At 47.2% G+C, this 18,542-nt stretch overlaps 1 protein-coding gene and 1 non-coding gene across 2 annotated transcripts in view; both read right to left on the minus strand.

The window, feature by feature from the left end:
• Window positions 1-6,881, minus strand: part of LOC121843708 — an 8,923-nt gene extending 2,042 nt beyond the window's left edge. Inside the window, exons 1-4 of the mRNA XM_042313489.1 lie at window positions 6,745-6,881; window positions 4,754-5,185; window positions 1,159-1,238; window positions 947-1,034 (exon numbers count right to left, since the gene is read on the minus strand). Of these exons, the coding sequence (XP_042169423.1) occupies window positions 947-1,034; window positions 1,159-1,238; window positions 4,754-5,185; window positions 6,745-6,778 (634 nt within the window). The 5' untranslated portion in view covers window positions 6,779-6,881. The remainder of the gene's footprint in view (window positions 1-946; window positions 1,035-1,158; window positions 1,239-4,753; window positions 5,186-6,744) is intronic.
• A 5,504-nt stretch (window positions 6,882-12,385) lies between these two features.
• On the minus strand, window positions 12,386-12,457 carry trnah-gug. Its single transcript has one exon. It is a non-coding gene; the product is annotated as a tRNA-His (tRNA).
• Between the last annotated feature and the right edge of the window lie 6,085 nt (window positions 12,458-18,542).

Here is an 18,542-nt window from a genome sequence, read left to right on the forward strand (position 1 = left end):
AGCCATCATCACCACACACTAATAGCAGAGCCATCATCACCACACACTAACAGCAGAGCCATCATCACCACACACTAACAGCAGAGCCATCATCACCACACACTAATAGCAGAGCCATCATCACCACACACTAACAGCAGAGCCATCATCACCACACACTAACAGCAGAGCCATCATCACCACACACTAACAGCAGAGCCATCATCACCACACACTAACAGCAGAGCCATCATCACCACACACTAACAGCAGAGCCATCATCACCACACACTAACAGCAGAGCCATCATCACCACACACTAATAGCAGAGCCATCATCACCACACACTAATAGCAGAGCCATCATCACCACACACTAACAGCAGAGCCATCATCACCACACACTAACAGCAGAGCCATCATCACCACACACTAACAGCAGAGCCATCATCACCACACACTAACAGCAGAGCCATCATCACCACACACTAACAGCAGAGCCATCATCACCACACACTAACAGCAGAGCCATCATCACCACACACTAATAGCAGAGCCATCATCACCACACACTAACAGCAGAGCCATCATCACCACACACTAATAGCAGAGCCATCATCACCACACACTAACAGCAGAGCCATCATCACCACACACTAACAGCAGAGCCATCATCACCACACACTAACAGCAGAGCCATCATCACCACACACTAATAGCAGAGCCATCATCACCACACACTAACAGCAGAGCCATCATCACCACACACTAACAGCAGAGCCATCATCACCACACACTAACAGCAGAGCCATCATCACCACACACTAACAGCAGAGCCATCATCACCACACACTAACAGCAGAGCCATCATCACCACACACTAACAGCAGAGCCATCATCACCACACACTAACAGCAGAGCCATCATCAAATTCAAAAATAGACAGACAGGTAAGTCACCATGGTTACCATTGGGTTCGAAGGTTCCGGCTTGTTCCATGCAGGTGAGTGGGGTGTCGTGGTCGTATCCCGCAAGGTGCAGGTCAAACGAATACTTCTGTTGGAGAAATATAAACAAATAACACAATAGTTTAATAGGGTTTTCTGACCATGATTTTCCTAGACATACATTCTAGCAGTATAGTAACAAGATCACAAGTACTTGTTGTTAAATGCCTCACCCTTGACTTCTTCCTCAGGATATAGAGAACCACCACCAGACACACAATGACTAACAATATGAGAATCAGGATTACATAGCCTACAGGAGAGAGAGAGGGGGAGGGAGAGAGAGGGGGTAGGGAGGGAGGGAGGGAGGGGGTAGAGAGGGGGGAGGGGAGAGGGAAGGAAGGGAGGGAGGGAGGGGGTAGAGAGGGGGAGGGGGAGAGGGAAGGAAGGGAGGGAGGGAGGGAGGGAGGGAGGGAGGGAGTAGAGAGGGGGTAGGGAGGGAGGGAGGGAGGGGGTAGAGAGGGGGAGGGGAGAGGGAAGGAAGGGAGGGAGGGAGGGGGTAGAGAGGGGAGGGGGAGAGGGAAGGAAGGGAGGGAGGGGGAGGGAGGGAGGGAGTAGAGAGGGGGAGGGGGAGAGGGAAGGAGGGAGGGAGGGAGGTAGGGAGGGAGGGAGGGAGAGAGAGGGGGTAGGGAGGGAGGGAGGGGGTAGAGAGGGGGAGGGGAGAGGGAAGGAAGGGAGGGAGGGAGGGGGTAGAGAGGGGGAGGGGGAGAGGGAAGGAAGGGAGGGAGGGAGGGAGGGAGGGAGGGAGGGAGGGAGGGAGGGAGGGAGTAGAGAGGGGAGGGGGAGAGGGAAGGAGGGAGGGAGGGAGGGAGGGAGGGAGGGAGGGAGGGAGGGAGGGAGGGAGGGAGGGAGGGAGGGAGGGAGGGAGAGAGAGGGGGTAGGGAGGGGAGGGAGGGGGTAGAGAGGGGGAGGGGAGAGGGAAGGAGGGAGGGAGGGAGGGAGGGAGGGAGGGAGGGAGGGAGGGAGGGAGGGAGGGAGGGAGGGAGGGAGGGAGGGAGGGAGGGAGGGAGGGAGGGAGAGAGGGGGGGTAGGGAGGGAGGGAGGGGGTAGAGAGGGGGAGGGGGGAGGGAGGGAGGGAGGGAGGGAGGGAGGGAGGGAGGGAGGGAGGGAGGGAGGGAGGGAGGGAGGGAGGGAGGGAGGGAGGGAGGGAGGGAGGGAGGGGGAGGGAAGGAAGGGAGGGAGGGAGGGAGTAGAGAGGGGGAGGGGGAGGGGGAGGGAGGGAGGGAGGGAGGGAGGGAGGGAGGGAGGGAGGGAGGGAGGGAGGGAGGGAGGGAGGGAGGGAGGGAGGGAGGGAGGGAGGGAGGGAGGGAGGGAGGGAGAGAGAGGGGGGTAGGGAGGGAGGGAGGGGGTAGAGAGGGGGAGGGGGGGGAGGGAGGGAGGGAGGGAGGGAGGGAGGGAGGGAGGGAGGGAGGGAGGGAGGGAGGGAGGGGGAGGGAAGGAAGGGAGGGAGGGAGGGAGTAGAGAGGGGGAGGGGGAGAGGGAAGGAAGGAAGGAGGAAGAGGGAGGGAGGGAGGGAGGGAGTAGAGAGGGGGAGGGGGAGGGAGGGAGGGAGGGAGGGAGGGAGGGAAGGAAGGAAGGAAGGAAGGAAGGAAGGAAGGAAGGAAGGAAGGAAGGAAGGAAGGAAGGAAGGAGGGAGGGGGTAGAGAGGGGGAGGGGGAGAGAGGGGGTAGGGAGGGAGGGAGGGAGTAGAGAGGGGGAGGGGGAGAGGGAAGGAGGGAGGGAGGGAGGGAGGGAGGGAAGGAAGGAAGGAAGGAAGGAAGGAAGGAAGGAAGGAAGGAAGGAGGGAGGGGGTAGAGAGGGGAGGGGGAGAGGGAAGGAAGGAAGGAGGAAGGGAGGGAGGGAGGGAGGGAGGGAGGGAGGGAGGGAGGGAGGGAGGGAGGGGGAGGGAAGGAAGGGAGGGAGGGAGGGAGGGAGGGAGGGAGGGAGGGAGGGAGGGAGGGAGGGAGGGAGGGAGGGAGGGAGGGGGTAGAGAGGGGGAGGGGGAGAGGGAAGGAAGGAAGGAGGAAGAGAGGGAGGGAGGGAGGGAGGGAGGGAGGGAGGGAGGGAGGGAGGGAGGGAGGGAGGGAGGGAGGGAGGGAGGGAGGGAGGGAGGGAGGGAGGGAAAGAGGGAAAGAGGGAAAGAGGGAAAGAGGGAAAGAGGGAAGGAAGGAGGGAGAGAGGGGAGAGAGAGAGAGAGGGAGGGGGAGGGAGGGAGAGAGGGAGGGAGGGAGAGAGGGAGTGTAAATAGTGTTGCAGTTCATTCCAATTTCAAATAAGCGTAAAAATGTATAAACATTTACAGTACCAGTCAGAAGTTTGGACACTCCTACTCCAGGAGTTTTTCTTTATTTTTACTATTTTCTACATTGTAGACATCAACACTATGAAATAACACATGTGGAATCATGTAGTAACCAAAAAATTCTTCAAAATAGCCACCCTTTGCATGATGACAGCTTTGCACACTCTTGGTATTCTCTCAACCAGCTTCATTAGGTAGTCACCTGGAATGCATTTCAATTAACAGGTGTGCCTTGTTAAAAGTTAATTTGTGGAATTTCTTTCCTTCTTAATGCGTTTGAGCCAATCAGTTGTGTTGTGACAAGGTAGGGGTGGTATGCAGAAGATAGCCCTATTTGGTAAAAGACCAAGTCCATATTATGGCAAGAACAGCTCAAATAAGCAAATACAAACGACAGTCCATCATTACTTTAAGACATGAAGGTCAGTCAATACGGAACATTTCAAGAACTTTGAAAGTTTCTTCAAGAGCTGTCGTAAAAACCATCAAGCGCTGTGATGAAACTGGCTCTCAAGAGGACCGCCACAGGAATGGAAGACTCCAGAGTTACCTCTGCTGCAGAGGATAAGTTCATTAGAGTTAACTGTCTCTCATGAGGACCGCCACAGGAAAGGAAGACCCAGAGTTACCTCTGCTGCAGAGGATAAGTTCATTACAGTTACCAGCCTCAGATTGCATGAAAATGATGAAAATTATAGGCCTCTCTCATATTTTTAAGTGGGAGAACTTGCACAATTGGTGGCTGACTAAATACTTTTTTGCCCCACTGTATGTGTGTGTGTATGTATATATACATATATATATATTCAGAAAGTATTCACACTATGTAAGTTTACATTTTTTTTAAATAAATTAGCAAAAAGTCAAAAACTGTTTTTGCTTTGTAATTATTGGCTATTGCGTGTAGATTGATAATTGAATTTTGTTATTTTTCAAAATGGGACCCAAGTTTAGAAAACAGGTCTAACGGCCTAGTGGTCTGTCTTTCCTGTGGCAGATGGGAGCTAGCTAGCTCAGTGTGTGAGCTCAGGCGTGACGGCTGTGGTTACATGCACAGGAAGACTGACATGCAGCTAGCTAGCTACAGGACTCTCGGCCCTACCTCACGCACGCGGGCACACACACACACACACACACACACACACACACACACACACACACACACACACACGACACACACACACACAAACACACACACACACACAAACATACACACACACACACAGACACACAAACACACACACACACACACACAGACACACCAACACACACACACTCACACATAGACACACCGACACTCACACACACACACACACACACACACACACACACACACACACACACACACACACACACACACACACACACACACACACACACACACACACACACACACACACACACACACACACACACACACACACACACACACACACACACACACACACACACACTCACACACACACACACATTGTCCATTACGTTACCCGGTGATGATGTCGTGGTATACTTGTCATCCTCAAATTCCTCAGATTGGCTGGTGGTCGCCTCCGACGACATCGTTTCCATGGCAAACGTTGTCACGTCGTCCAACAAGGTTCCAATATCCCCATCTTCGTTCTGGTCTTGGGATTGGTTGCCATCTCTACCGACGGTGATGTTGTTGGTAAGGTTAGCGTCACGGTTGTCTGGCTGGACCAGGGTAGTAACTGTAGGACTGTTCTGATTGGCTGAGGGGGTATGAGCAGGAGTGGTAGTAAGGGTGGTAGTAAGGGTGGTAGTGGGGATGATAGTAAGGGTGGTAGCGGGGATGATAGTAAGGGTGGTAGTAAGGGTGGTAGCGGGGATGGGGTCAACCTTGTTGGGCCCTGTTTTAACAATCTCGTCTGCTTTGACTATGTGGAGGATCAGAACCACACCTAGAAGAGAGGAAAACATTCATTCTCACAAATACCGACTAAACACACACACGACATGATCAAAAGTCTTGTGTGTGTGTGTTCATCTATTAGTTACAAAAGTATGTGGACACCTGCTCGTCGAATCATCTCATTCCAAAATCATGGGCATTAATATGGAGTTGGTCCCCTCTTTGCTGCTATAACAGCCTCCACTCTTCTGGGAAGGCTTTCCACTAGATGTTGGAACATTGCTGCTATAACAGCCTCCAGTCTTCTGGGAAGGCTTTCCACTACATGTTGGAACATTGCTGCTATAACAGCCTCCACTCTTCTGGGAAGGCTTTCCACTAGATGTTGGAACATTGCTGTGGGGACTTGCTCCATTCAGCCACAAGAGCATTAGTGAGGTCGGAAACTGATGTTGGGCGATTAGGCCTGGCTCGTGTTCCAATGTTCCAATTCATCCCAAAGATGTTCGCTGGGGTTGAGGTCAGGGCTCTGTGCAGGCCAGTCAAGTTCTTCCACACCGATCTCGACAAACCATTTCTGTATATTCCTCACTTTGTGCACGGGGGCATTGTCATGCTGAAACAGGAAAGGGCCTTCCCCAAACTGTTGCCACAAAGTTGAAAGCACAGAATCGTCTTGAATGCCATTGTATGCTGTAGTGTTAAGATTTCCCATCACTGGAACTAAGGGGCCTGAACCATGAAAAACAGCCACAGACCATTAGTCCTCCTCCACCAAACTTTACAGTTGGCACTATGCATTCGGGCAGGCAGGTTCTCCTGGCATCCGCCAAACCAAGATTCATCTGTAGGCCAGATGGTGAAGCGTTTCCACTCCTCCTGAGTCCAATGGCGGCAAGCTTCACACCACTCCAGCCAACGCTTGGCATTGGGCACGGTGATCCTCGGCTTGTGTCTTAGGCTCGGCCACGGAAAACCCATTTCATGAAGCTCCCGACGAACAGTTCTTGTGCTGACGTTGCTTCCAGAGTCAGTTTGGAACTCGGTAGTGTTGCAACTGAGGACAGACGATTTTTACCACCTTACGCGCTTCAGCCCTCAGCAGACCCGTTCTGTGAGCTTGTGTGGCCTACCACTTCATGGCTGAGCAACTTACAGTTGTCCGGGGGCAGCTCTAGCAGAGCAGACATCTGACAAACTGACTTGTTGGAAAGGTGGTATCCTATGACGGTGCCACGTTGAAAGTCACTGAGCTCTTCAGTAAGGCTCATTCTACTGCCAATGTTTGTCTATGGAGATTGCATGGCTGTGTGCTCAATTTTATACACCTGTCAGCAACGGGTGAGGCTAAAATAGCCGAATCCACTAATTTGAAGGGGTGTCCACATACTTTTGTATATATGGCGTATTAGGCAACATCAACTGAAGGGTATGGAAGGAGAGTGATAACAGAGAGAGAGAGATAACAGAGAGTGAGAGTGATAACAGAGAGAGAGAGAGATAACAGAGAGAGAGAGAGATAACAGAGAGAGAGAGATAACAGAGAGAGAGAGAGTGATAATAGAGAGAGAAAGGTGCTGTTGAACCATAAACAACTGATAAACTCACCCAGGATATAAAGTGGAATGAAGATCGATGCCATATTGTTGATTTATCAATAGTTCCGTCTGCATCTGAAGGGTTGAGGCAGAACCAGGTCCGTCACACGTGAAGACAAGAAAGTCTTTTTTCTCTTCTTCAGTGTCTCTCTGACAGGAATTGAGTCACAGACCACAAACAGCTGGGCTGTCTCTCAACAGTGTAAAGTGACTTCCTCCCCTCGTCTCCTCTCCTTCATCTGCACTGAATCCTCCTGACTCAGAATCAACGTGCTGAAAACAATATATTTTACAGGATGCTTGCAAATGTATGGTTTCATCTGGTTCATAAAGGAGAGAAATTAGAGGAGAAGAGAGGAGATGAAAAGAGGAGATGAGGAAAGGAGATGAGGAGATGAAGCTGCTTCAGACTATTGAGATGCAGCCCTGGTCCTCCTCTGACAGGATGCTGAGCACTCTGACACTCTCTCTCTCTCTTTCTCTCTCTGACTCTCTCTCTCTCTGTCACTCTCTCTCTCTTTCTCTCTCTGACACTCTCTCTCTCTCTTTCTCTCTCTGACACTCTCTCTGACACTCACTCTCTCTCTCTGACACTCTCTCTCTCTGATACTCTCTCTCTCTGATACTCTCTCTCTCTCTGACACTCTCTCTCTGACACTCACTCTCTCTCTCTCTCTCTGACACTCTCTCTCTGATACTCTCTCTCTCTCTCTGACACTCTCTCTCTGATACTCTCTCTCTGACACTCTCTCTCTGACACTCTCTCTCTCTGACTCTCTCTCTCTCTCTGACACTCTCTCTCTGTCACTCTCTCTCTCTGACACTCTCTCTCTCTGACTCTCTCTCTGACACTCTCTCTCTGTCACTCTCTCTCTGACACTCTCTCACTCTCTCTCTCTCTCTCGCTGTCACTGTCTCTCTCTCTCTTTCTCTTGCTCTCAATCAAAATTCAATTCAAGGTGCTTTATTGGCATGGGAAACATATGTTAACATTGCCATAGCAAGTGAAGTAGATAATAAACAAAAGTGAAATAAACAATAAAAATTAACAGTAAACATTACACTCACAGAAGTTCCAAAGGAATAGACACATTTCAAATGTCATATTATGTCTATATATAGTGTTGTAACGATGTGCAAATAGTTAAAGCGAAATACAAAAGGGAAAAGAAATAAACATAAATATGGGTTGTATTTACGATGGTGTTTGTAATTCAATGGTTTCACCTTTCTTGTGGCAACAGGTCACACATCTTGCTGCTGTGATGGAACACTGTGGTATTTCACCCAGTAGATATGAGAGTTTATCAGAATAGGGTTTGTTTTCTAATTCTTTGTGGATCTGTGTAATCTGAGGGAAATATGTGTCTCTCTCTGTCACTCTCTCTCCCTGTCACTCTCTCTCGCTCTCCCTATCTCTGTCACTCTCTCTCCCTGTCACTCTCCCTCTCTCTGTCACTCTCTCTCCCTGTCACTCTCTCTCTCCCTGTCACTCTCTCATAGTGCACTACTATAGACCAGAGCCCTATAGAACCCTATTCCCTATATAGTGCACTACTTTAGACCAGGGCCCATAGTGAATAGAGTGCCAATTGAGACGCAGGCAGAGACCGGAATGCCCTGCAACCAAAACCCCTGCACTGGTCACTATACCTCCTGCTATACCCAAATATTCCAATACTGTCCACACCCTTCACACACCTACAGGGCATTCGGAAAGTATTCAGACCCCTTGACCTTTCTACATTTGGTTACGTTACAGCCTTATTCTAAAATGGATGAAATCGTTTTTCCCCCTCATCAATCTACACACTATATCCCATAATGACGAAGCAAAAACTGTTAGACAATTTTACTAGTTTATAAAAAATAAAAAATAAATTATTTTTACATAAGTTTTCAGACCTTTTACTCAGTACTTTGTTGAAGCACCTTCGGCAGCGATTACAACCTACAGTCTTCTTGGGTATGACGCCACAAGCTTGGCACACCTGTCGGGTTCAAGTCTGGGTTCTGGCTGGGCCACTCAAGGACATTCAGAGACTTGTCCCAAAGCCACTCCTGCGTTGTCTTGGCTGTGTGCTTAGGGTCATTGTCCTGTTGGAAGGTGAACCTTCACCCCAGTCTGAGGAGCAGGTTTTCATCAAGGATCTCTCTGTACTTTGCTCCGTTCATCTTTCCCTCGATCCTGACTAGTCTCCCATTCCCTGTCGCTGGAAAACATCCCCACAGCATGATGCTGCCACCACCATGCTTCACCGTAGGGATGGTGCCAGGTTTCCTCCAGACGTGACACTTGGCATTCAGGCCGAAGAGTTCAATCTTGGTTTCATCACACCAGAGAATCTTGTTTCTCATGGTCTTCGAGTCCTCTAGATGCCTTTTGGCATACTCCAAGCGGGCTGTCATGTGCCTTTTACTGAGGAGTGGCTTCCGTCTGGCCACTCTACCATAAAGGCCTGATTGGTGGAGTGCTGCAGAGATGGAGTGCTGTCAGAGTGACCATCGGGTTCTTGGTCACCTCCCTGACCAAGGCCCTTCTCCACCGATTGCTCAGTTTGGCCGGGCGGACAGATCTAGGAATAGTCTTGGCGGTTCCAAACATCTTCCATTTAAGAATGATGGAGGCCACTGTGTTCATGGGGACCTTCAAATCAAAATCAAATTTATTTATATAGCCCTTCGTACATCAGTTGATATCTCAAAGTGCTGTACAGAAACCCAGCCTAAAACCCCAAACAGCAAGCAATGCAGGTGTAGAAGCACGGTGGCTAGGAAAAACTCCCTAGAAAGGCCAAAACCTAGGAAGAAACCTAGAGAGGAACCAGTCTATGTGGGGTGGCCAGTCCTCTTCTGGCTGTGCCGGGTGGAGATTATAACAGAACATGGCCAAGATGTTCAAATGTTCATAAATGACCAGCATGGTCCAATAATAATAATCACAGGCAGAACATTTGAAACTGGAGCAGCAGCACGGCCAGGTGGACTGGGGACAGCAAGGAGTCATCATGTCAGGTAGTCCTGAGGCATGGTCCTAGGGCTCAGGTCCTCCGAGAGAGAGAAAGAGAGAAAGAGAGAGTATTAGAGAGAGCATACTTAGATTCACACAGGACACCGAATAGGACAGGAGAAGTACTCCAGATATAACAAACTGACCCTAGCCCCCCGACACATAAACTACTGCAGCATAAATACCTTCAATGCTGCATAAATGTTTTCGTACCCTTCCCCAGATCTGTGTCTCAACACAATCCTGTCTCGGAGCTCTACGGACAATTCCTTCGACCTCATGGCTTGGTTTTTGCTCTGACATCCACTGTCAGCTGTGTGACCTTTATATAGACAGGTGTGTGCCTTTATATAGACAGGTGTGTGCCTTTATATAGACAGGTGTGAGCCTTTATATAGACAGGTGTGAGCCTTTATATAGACAGGTGTGTGCCTTTATATAGACAGGTGTGAGCCTTTATATAGACAGGTGTGTGCCTTTATATAGACAGGTGTGTGCCTTTATATAGACAGGTGTGTGCCTTTATATAGACAGGTGTGAGCCTTTATATAGACAGGTGTGTGCCTTTATATAGACAGGTGTGTGCCTTTATATAGACAGGTGTGTGCCTTTATATAGACAGGTGTGAGCCTTTATATAGACAGGTGTGTGCCTTTATATAGACAGGTGTGTGCCTTTATATAGACAGGTGTGAGCCTTTATATAGACAGGTGTGAGCCTTTATATAGACAGGTGTGAGCCTTTATATAGACAGGTGTGAGCCTTTATATAGACAGGTGTGAGCCTTTATATAGACAGGTGTGAGCCTTTATATAGACAGGTGTGTGCCTTTATATAGACAGGTGTGTGCCTTTATATAGACAGGTGTGAGCCTTTATATAGACAGGTGTGAGCCTTTATATAGACAGGTGTGGGACCTTATATAGACAGGTGTGTGCCTTTATATAGACAGGTGTGTGCCTTTATATAGACAGGTGTGTGCCTTTATATAGACAGGTGTGTGCCTTTATATAGACAGGTGTGGGACCTTTATATAGACAGGTGTGTGCCTTTATATAGACAGGTGTGTGCCTTTATATAGACAGGTGTGTGCCTTTATATAGACAGGTGTGAGCCTTTATATAGACAGGTGTGTGCCTTTATATAGACAGGTGTGTGCCTTTATATAGACAGGTGTGAGCCTTTATATAGACAGGTGTGAGCCTTTATGTAGACAGGTGTGGGACCTTTATATAGACAGGTGTGTGCCTTTATATAGACAGGTGTGTGCCTTTATATAGACAGGTGTGTGCCTTTATATAGACAGGTGTGTGCCTTTATATAGACAGGTGTGTGCCTTTATATAGACAGGTGTGGGACCTTTATATAGACAGGTGTGAGCCTTTATATAGACAGGTGTGTGCCTTTATATAGACAGGTGTGTGCCTTTATATAGACAGGTGTGAGCCTTTCCAGATCATGTCCAATCAATTGAATTTACCACAGGTGGAGCTCATGTAAATAAGGTATTTCTGTTTTTATTTTTAACCCTAAATTTGCAAAATTCTCAAATTCTGGATTTGATTTGATTTGTGCCATAAACAAGAAACATGGATTTTCTAATACTAATAGTTATATTACCTTACTACGATGTCTTGGTCTTCCTGGTCGTTTTAACTGGTTGTAGATGGCATTGTTTAAATAAATATTACATTGCTGCTTGTTTAGCTACTTCGAATCTCCACTCTCCTTGTCAATGTCACAGTATAGCTTCTTTCCCTCTCCTCGCCCCTACCTGGGCTCGAACCAGGGACCCTCTGCACACATCAACAACTGCCTCCCACAAAGCATCGTTACCTGTCGCTCCACAAAAGCCGCGCCTCTTGTAAAGCAAAGGAAACAACTACTGCAAGTCTCAGAGCGAGGGACGTCACCGATTGAAACGCTATTTGAAACGCTATTAGCGCACACCCCGCTAACTAGCTAGCCATATCACACTGGTTACACCAACACACCATCTTACCGGGGGTCTCCACTAACCATGCTCCATGATCAACACAACACACCATCTCACTATGGGTCGCCATTTGCCATGCTACTCCAACACAACACACGAGACAACAGAGGGTGTTTTGCTGTAGCTGGTCACTGCTCACCAAACTGACTCAGGTCATGTACAGCTGAGGTGCATGTATTGTACCACACTGATTTGTCACATGTTTACATACTCATCTCATATGTATATACTGCACTCGATATCATCTACTGTATCTTGCCTATGCTGCTCTGTACCATCACTCATTCATATATCCTTATGTACATATTCTTTATCCCCTTACACTGTGTATAAGACAGTAGTTTTGGAATTGTTAGCTAGATTACTTGCTCGTTATTACTGCATTGTCGGAACTAGAAGCACAAGCATTTCGCTACACTCGCATTAACATCTGCTAACCATGTGTATGTGACCAATAACATGTGATTTGATTTGTTGTAGACTTAGATCACATTCTACAGCTGAGGTCTATAAACTGTTTTGGGATGATTTTGATGTTAGTGTGTGCTGCTTGCCAAGATGTGACATTTACAATCATTTCTGAAATATCATTAGCTACTCTATTCATTCAAAACGACCCATATGCCGTGACATTGTGTATGGCAATGCCGTGACCCGGATTCGAACCGGGGTTGCTGCGGCCACAACGCAGACTACTAACCACTATAGGATCACGGCGAGCTACCAGGGCTCACAGGAGCAAAGGGAGAGCAGGGGATTTAGTAGCAATATGCAAAAGAAGTATCCGATGACAGCAGGAACAGTGTTGCCAACTTAGCGACTTTGTTGCTATATTTAGCGAGTATTCAGACCCCACTAGCAACACATTTTCAAAGAAGCGATTAGCGACAAATCTAGCGACTTTTTCTGGTGTTATTGGAGACTTTTGGAGACTGAAGTGAAAGGGCCCCACCCCCATCCCAAAGCACTCACAGGCGGCCCAGTCCTCGCGCAGCAGTCCCTCCCAGCTGCAGTCAGAGCAGGAGATGTTCACCCCTCCACGTCCAGACTGCAAATGAATCGCGCATGCGGGAAGCCGCAGCTGGCTGATCCCATCCTGGCTTACATAAAAATAAAAATAAACTATTAACCTGAATTGGGTCCAGACTAGCCTTTTCGCATCTCTTGTCAAGTTAGTTAACTAGCTAGCTATGCTAACAGTCATGCAAAACCATTTGTGCCATAAACAAGAAACACAAAACTATAAATTACACACAACACACATCTATAGATTACACACACACCTATAGATTACACACATACACCAATAGATTACACACACACACCTATAGATTACACACACACACCTATAGATTACACACAGACAACTATAGATTACACACACACACACAGACAACTATAGATTACACACACACACACACCTATAGATTACACACAAACCTATAAATTACACACACACACACACACACACACACACACACACACACACACACACACACACACACACACACACACACACACACCTATAGATTACACACATACCTATAGATTACACACACACACACATACACACACACACACACTATAGATTACACACACACACCTATAGGTTACACACACACACCTATAGATTACACACACACACCTATAGATTACACACACACACCTATAGGTTACACACACACACCTATAGATTACACACACACACCTATAGATTACACACAGACAACTATAGATTACACACACACACACAGACAACTATAGATTACACACACACACACACCTATAGATTACACACAAACCTATAAATTACACACACACACACACACACACACACACACACACACACACACACACACACACACACACACACCTATAGATTACACACATACCTATAGATTACACACACACACACATACACACACACACACACTATAGATTACACACACACACCTATAGGTTACACACACACACCTATAGATTACACACACACACCTATAGATTACACACACACACACACTGGTGCAGACACACAACAGAAAACAAACACCCACGAAACACAGGTGGGAAAAGATTCTCAATCAGAGACAACTAACGACACCTGCCTCTGATTGAGAACCATACCAGGCCAAACGCAAACACAACATAGAAAACGGAACAAACCCACCCAACTCACGCCCTGACCATACTAAAATAAAGACATAACAAAGGAACTAAGGTCAGAACGTGACAACACACACCTGTAGATTACACACACACACCTGTAGATTACACACACACACCTATAGATTACAAACACGCCTATAGATTACACACACACACCTATAGATTACAAACACGCCTATAGATTACACACACACACCTATAGATTACACACACACACCTACAGATTACACACACACACCTACAGATTACACACACACACCTATAGATTACACACACACACCTATAGATTACACACACACACCTACAGATTACACACACACACCTATAGATTACACACACACACCTATAGATTACAAACACGCCTACAGATTACAAACACGCCTACAGATTACACACACACCCCTATAGATTACACACCCCTATAGATTACACACCCCTATAGATTACACACCCCTATAGATTACACACCCCTATAGATTACACACACACCCCTATAGATTACACACACACCCCTATAGATTACACACCCACCCCTATAGATTACACACCCCTATAGATTACACACACCCCTATAGATTACACACACACCCCTATAGATTACACACACACCCCTATAGATTACACACACACCCCTATAGATTACACACACACCCCTATAGATTACACACACCCCTATAGATTACACACACACCCCTATAGATTACACACCCCTATAGATTACACACACACCCTATAGATTACACACACACCCCTATAGATTACACACACCCCTATAGATTACACACACACCCCTATAGATTACACAAACCCCTATAGATTACACACACACCCCTATAGATTACACACACACCTATAGATTACACACACCCCTATAGATTACACACACCCCTATAGATTACACACACCCTATAGATTACACACACACCCCTATAGATTACACACACCCCTATAGATTACACACACCCCTATAGATTACACACACCCCTATAGATTACACACACACCCCTATAGATTACACACACACCCCTATAGATTACACACCCACCCCTATAGATTACACACCCCTATAGATTACACACACCCCTATAGATTACACACACACCCCTATAGATTACACACACCCTATAGATTACACACACACCCCTATAGATTACACACACCCCTATAGAGTGTGTAATCAGTGTGTGTGTTGCGGGGTTGAAGCTACGACTCCAAGGCTCTTGAGTGTAATGTTTACTGTTCACTTTTTATTTTAATTATTTCATTTTTTGTTTATTATCTATTTCACTTGCTTTGGCAACGTTAACATATGTTTCCCATGACAATAAAGTCCTTGAAATCAGAGAGAGAGAGATGAAGAAAGACAGAAAGAAGGAGAGGAAGAGGGGTGAGAGAGAGAGAGAGAGGAGAGAAAGAGGGGGAGAGAGAGAGAGAGAGAGAGAGAGAAAGAGGGGGAGAGAGAGAGAGAGAGAGAGAGGAGAGAAAGAGGGGGAGAGAGAGAGAGAGAGAGAGAGAGAGAGAGAGAGAGAGGAGAGAAAGAGGGGGAGAGAGAGAGAGAGAGAGAGAGAGAGAGAGAGAGGAGAGAAAGAGGGGGAGAGAGAGAGAGAGAGAGAGGAGAGAAAGAGGGGGAGAGGAGAGAAAGAGGGGGAGAGAGAGAGAGAGAGAGAGAGAGAGAGAGAGAGGAGAGAAAAGAGGGGGAGAGAGAGAGAGAGAGAGAGGAGAGAAAGAGGGGGAGAGAGAGAGAGAGAGAGAGAGGAGAGAAAGAGGGGGGGAGAGAGAGAGAGAGAGAGAGAGAGAGAGAGAGAGAGAGGAGAGAAAGAGGGGGAGAGAGAGAGAGAGAGAGAGAGAGAGAGAGAGAGGAGAGAAAGAGGGGGAGAGAGAGAGAGAGAGAGAGGAGAGAAAGAGGGGGAGAGAGAGAGAGAGAGAGAGAGAGAGAGAGAGAGAGAGGAGAGAAAGAGGGGGAGAGAGAGAGAGAGAGAGAGAGAGAGCGAGAGAGAGAGGAGAGAAAGAGGGGGGGAGAGAGAGAGAGAGAGAGAGAGGGGGGGTGGAGCAAGAAAGAGATAGGGGGTCAGAGAGGAGAGAGAGGGGGACAGAGGGAGAGATCCTGGAAGATGTGTCTTCAGCTGGTGCACATCCTTGAGAAGGGGGGTCTGACCCCTTAAATAATCCCCTAGAAACACATTAAATAGACCTTCTACCGTCCGCTTCTGTGCAGCTACAGACAACAAACTAACTGCACTCAGTTCTATCTATACAGACAACAAACTAACTACACTCAGTTCTATCTATACAGACAACAAACTAACTGCACTCAGTTCTATCTATACAGACAACAAACTAACTACACACAGTTCTATCTATACAGACAACAAACTAACTACACACAGTTCTATCTATACAGACAACAAACTAACTACACTCAGTTCTATCTATACAGACAACAAACTAACTGCACTCAGTTCTATCTATACAGACAACAAACTAACTACACACAGTTCTATCTATACAGACAACAAACTAACTACACACAGTTCTATCTATACAGACAACAAACTAACTACACACAGTTCTATCTATACAGACAACAAACTAACTACACACAGTTCTATCTATACAGACAACAAACTAACTACACACAGTTCTATCTATACAGACAACAAACTAACTACACTCAGTTCTATCTATACAGACAACAACTAACTACACTCAGTTCTATCTATACAGACAACAAACTAACTACACACAGTTCTATCTATACAGACAACAAACTAACTACACACAGTTCTATCTATACAGACAACAAACTAACTACACACAGTTCTATCTATACAGACAACAAACTAACTACACACAGTTCTATCTATACAGACACATAGGGGATTCACAAATGGCACCCTAATCCCCACATAGTGCACTACTTTAGACCAGGACCCTATGGGTCTCCCTAATCCCTATATAGTGCACTACTTTAGACCAGAGCCCTATGGAACCCTATTCCCTATATAGTGCACTACTTTAGACCAGAGCCCTATAGAACCCTATTCCCTATATAGTGCACTACTTTAGACCAGAGCCCTAATCCCTATATAGTGCACTACTTTAGACCAGAGCCCTATTCCCTATATAGTGCACTACTTTGGACCAGAGCCCTATAGAACTCTATTCCCTATATAGTGCACTACTTTAGACCAGAGCCCTATTCCCTATATAGTGCACTACTTTAGATCAGAGCCCTATAGAACCCTATTCTAGTAGGTCTAGTAGGTCTCTGCTCAGAATCAGTGCACTATGTAGGGAATAGGGTGATTTGATATAAGGCATAAGATGCTGTTTGGGATGCAGCCATAGTATTCTAGAACGATCTATGTTAAATCTGTAATGTATAGCAGTCAGACACAGCAGTTTGTGCAACCTTTCATAGATATAAATGTACCAGATAGTATAGAGATACTGTACATGGTAGCTTTGCCATTATGTGAATGGGGGGAGAGTCATGTCAGTTCTAGTAGTTGTATTTCTATGTGTGGTCTGGTCCGAGGGGCGGGGTCTGTGGTGTCGAGCCCCCTGAGACTTCTGTCCATCAATCAACCGGTCAGTAATACGGAGCAGAGCACCACTAAGGTAAGACACAGGTACCTATCCACACACACACACACACACACACACACACACACACACACACACACACACACACACACACACACACACACACACACACACACCTATGGACCCACGCAGCACAAACTAACACACGCAAGCTAGCACACACACATACACACACGCTGACAAACACGCTGACACACACGCTGACACACACGCTAGCACACACACATACACACACGCTGACACACACACATACACACACGCTGACAAACACGCTGACACACATGCTGACACACACGCTGACACACACGCTAGCACACACACATACACACACACTGACAAACACGCTGACACACACACATACACACACGCTGACACACGCTGACACACACGCTAGCACACACACATACACACACGCTGACACACACACATACACACACACGCTGACACACGCTGACACACACGCTAGCACACACACATACACACACGCTAGCACACACACATACACACACGCTAGCACACACATACACACACGCTGACACACACACATACACACACGCTAGCACACACATACACACACGCTGACACACACACATACACACACGCTGACACACGCTGACACACACGCTAGCACACACACATACACACACGCTAGCACACACACATACACACACGCTAGCACACACACATACACACACGCTAGCACACACACATACACACACGCTAGCACACACACATACACACACGCTGACAAACACGCTGACACACACACATACACACACGCTGACAAACACGCTGACACACACACATACACACACACACACGCTTGTGTCAACAGTAAGGCATACTGTGAGGGTATTGTCGTTTGGTGCTGAATTGCGTATGTTTCTGTGGATGTGTGTGTTTGAGTGTGTGTGTGTGTGTGTGTGTGTGTGTGTGTGTGTGTGTGTGTGTGTGTGTGTGTGTGTGTGTGTGTGTGTGTGTGTGTGTGTGTGTGTGTGTGTGTTTCTCTGTGTGTGTTCTCTCTGTGTGT

The sequence above is a fragment of the Oncorhynchus tshawytscha genome, unplaced genomic scaffold (assembly GCF_018296145.1).
Source record: "Oncorhynchus tshawytscha isolate Ot180627B unplaced genomic scaffold, Otsh_v2.0 Un_contig_1772_pilon_pilon, whole genome shotgun sequence".
In the NCBI taxonomy this organism is placed as follows: Eukaryota; Metazoa; Chordata; class Actinopteri; order Salmoniformes; family Salmonidae; genus Oncorhynchus; species Oncorhynchus tshawytscha.